The following is a 2,950-nucleotide window of genomic DNA, read 5'->3' as shown; positions in this document are numbered from 1 at the left end:
GCATATAACTACTGTTCCCTGAAGGAAAGGAACGAGGTACAACACATGGAGGCCCCGCTACACAGCTGGGCTCGGTGAACAATATTTCACGGTGACAATATTTATATGTGCAGGCGGAGCCTGACATCTGTCGTCATCACGTCACCTGCCTAAAGGCGTGATTAGAGGTGGCTTCAGCCAGGACACGCAGGGGCGTGGTTCCCATACATATGTTGTACCGAGTGAATTGACTGAAAGGGAACCCTAAGCTCTATGAGAAGAGCAGAGCTGGAGTCATGCTCTGCAGGTATTCACTTCCTGTCACTGTCTTTGATTCTTATTTGTTTCTAAACTTCCAGATTACACATAGAAGCTAACTGTCCTTGGTGTTTCTTTTGCAGGTTTATGTGAGGAGCATAAAGTCCAAACCCCAGCCTTTACTGATGCAGTCCGACTGTACCGACAAGCTCATGGGCACTACGGCACCTGGGACATGATGTGTGGGGTTCCATCACAGGTACTGTGAGATAACTGGTTTCATATGATGTCTAACACAAATTAGAAATGTTAAATATTTATTATTAGTGTGCACCAGTGTGTATTTGTGTGCACCAGTGTGTATTTGTGAGCACCAGTGTGTATCAGTGTGTATTTGTGAGCATCAGTGTGTATTTGTGAGCATCAGTGTGTATTTGTGAGCATCATTGTGTATTTGTGAGCACTAGTGTGTATCAGTGTGTATTTGTGAGCACCAGCGTGTATCAGTGTGTATTTGTGAGCACCAGTGTGTATTTGTGAGCACCAGTGTGTATTTGTGAGCACCAGTGTGTATTTGTGAGCACCAGTGTGTATCAGTGTGTATTTGTGAGCATCAGCGTGTATTTGTGAGCATTAGTGTGTATCAGCGTGTATTTGTGAGCATCAGTGTGTATTTGTGAGCATCAGTGTGTATTTTTGATCATCAGTGTGTATCAGAGTGTATTTGTGAGCAACAGTGTGTATCAGAGTGTTTCTAAGAAAGAACTGAAATTTGAGCAGAGGTAGCAGAGTGGTTAGGGGAGTTGTTCTTTAACTTGGGTTGTTGGTTTGATCCTCTGTTCCAGACGTTTTAGTCATTCTTTCCTTGGGCAAAACATTTCCCCTCCTTGATAACTAATGGTGGTCAGTAGGGATGGGCCATACAGACTAAAAAATGTATCACGATAATTTTTAGGTTTTATCACTGTAACAATAAGTGATGATAAAAATATCAGCCTAATCTTTTGTATTATAAATCCATCACTACCTTCTGTCTTGAGAGCCCTAAAATACTAGAAGCCACTAAACTACATTAAGTTCAATAGTTCATCTGTGTTGTAAAACTGACCCCCCATCAAACAAATCTGAAATATGAGAACAAATTTGACATTTATTTAAATGGTGTAAACAGCAAAAATAACTTGGCTTATAAAAATTACAAAGTAGTACAACTGTAAATACAACCTGATTAAAAAATATATAATTTCAATAAATTCCAACGAACATGTAAAAACTGAAATGCTTTTTTGTGTAAGAATACAGAAACAAGGCTGGCAGGAACATCTGTATGCTTTACACCTTTACATCTTTGGTCAAAAACACCAGCATATTAACTGTATATGAGGCAGGATTTTATTGTTTTTATCACAAGATGACAAATTATTACCACGGTGAATTTCTTTGATGGTATATTGCCTATCCCTGGTGGTGCTGGTGCATGGCAGCCCTGCCTCTGTCRGTGTGCTTCCAGGGCAKCTGTGRCTACARTGTAGCTTACCACCATCAGTGAGTGAATGAATGAAGTATAAAGCATTTTTGAGTCCAGCGGGACTTGATAAAACACTATCCAAGTTCACTCCATTTACCATTTAGTTTTGTGGGTTTTATGGATGTAGCATTTCAGAGAAAGTGAACCATGATGCTTAAAGTCCAAACTTGAATACAAATGCCCTCCGTGTGTACCAGCTGGAAGGAGTTCACTTTGTGTTGTGCTGACTCTTGTTTTCCTTCTAGATTCTGTCGAACCTGGTGATGGAGGGCCTCCTTCCTGAACTGAGAGAACTCATCTCCCCCCGCCTCAAAGGCAAACTGCATGAGAGGCAGAGGACCTGGATGCTGGTGAGAAACTCCTTCGTCCTATTTCTCTTTGCTCCGTAGAACCAAATCAGTGTTTCTCATCATTGATGGGGCGGCTCTGGCAGAGGTTAGTGGGGTCATCTTGTAACATGTGGGCTGCTGGTTCAATCAAACTGTCTCAGTCATTGTGTCCTTGGGCAAGACACTTCACCTGCCTTGTCTACTGATGGTGGTCAGATGGTCCGGTGGCACCGGTGCATGGCAGCCCCACCTCTGTCAGTGTGCCCCAGAGCAGCTGTGGCTACAATGTAGCTTACCACCATCAGTGTGTGTGTGAATGAATGAATGAATGAATGAATGAATGAATGAATGAATGAATGAATGAATGAATGAATGAATGAATAAGGAATAAAATCATGAATAAAAGTAGTTTACCTGTACAAAGAGCCCTAAAAATCCATAAATTATGCAAAAAGTCCATACAACTCGCACCCGCGGGGGGGGTGGGAGGGGTGGCTGCAGACATGAAAGCGCCTGCTGCGAAGCAGGAGGAAAGGAGACAGGAAAAAGTAACTTATTTCTAGCGGCAGAACAGGTTGGAAGATGGCTGTTTTATGTTAGTTATTGTTTTTAAATCATCCTATAGGCTCTGACATGTTAGATAAGACTTGAAAAAATTCGTGAGATTGCTCTATACGTCCGTATACCTGCAAAATGACGTAAAATCCTTATAACTTACAGACAATCTGTAAAAGATAACACGTGTGGGTTCGGACTGAGGCTGCCCCGCTGCCTTTCTTTCCCTCCTCCACTCCCGCTGTGCAGGACGTGCTGCTGGTGTGTGTGTGTGTGTGTGTGTGTGTGTGTGTGTGTGTGT

At 42.4% G+C, this 2,950-nt stretch overlaps 1 protein-coding gene across 1 annotated transcript in view; it reads left to right on the top strand.

Moving 5' to 3' along the window:
* The window catches only part of niban2b (niban apoptosis regulator 2b), a gene marked incomplete at its 5' end in the record, with an annotated part of 45,391 nt that overhangs the window by 27,893 nt on the left and 14,548 nt on the right, over positions 1–2,950 (top strand). Inside the window, 2 exon segments of the mRNA XM_014023995.1 lie at positions 381–496; positions 2,011–2,115. Coding sequence (XP_013879449.1) covers positions 381–496; positions 2,011–2,115 — 221 coding nt within the window.

The sequence above is a fragment of the Austrofundulus limnaeus genome, unplaced genomic scaffold (genome assembly GCF_001266775.1).
Source record: "Austrofundulus limnaeus strain Quisiro unplaced genomic scaffold, Austrofundulus_limnaeus-1.0 Scaffold402, whole genome shotgun sequence".
Classification (NCBI taxonomy): Eukaryota; Metazoa; Chordata; class Actinopteri; order Cyprinodontiformes; family Rivulidae; genus Austrofundulus; species Austrofundulus limnaeus.
Note: the sequence above shows the minus strand (reverse complement) of the source record. Positions and strands in the feature narration are given on the sequence as shown.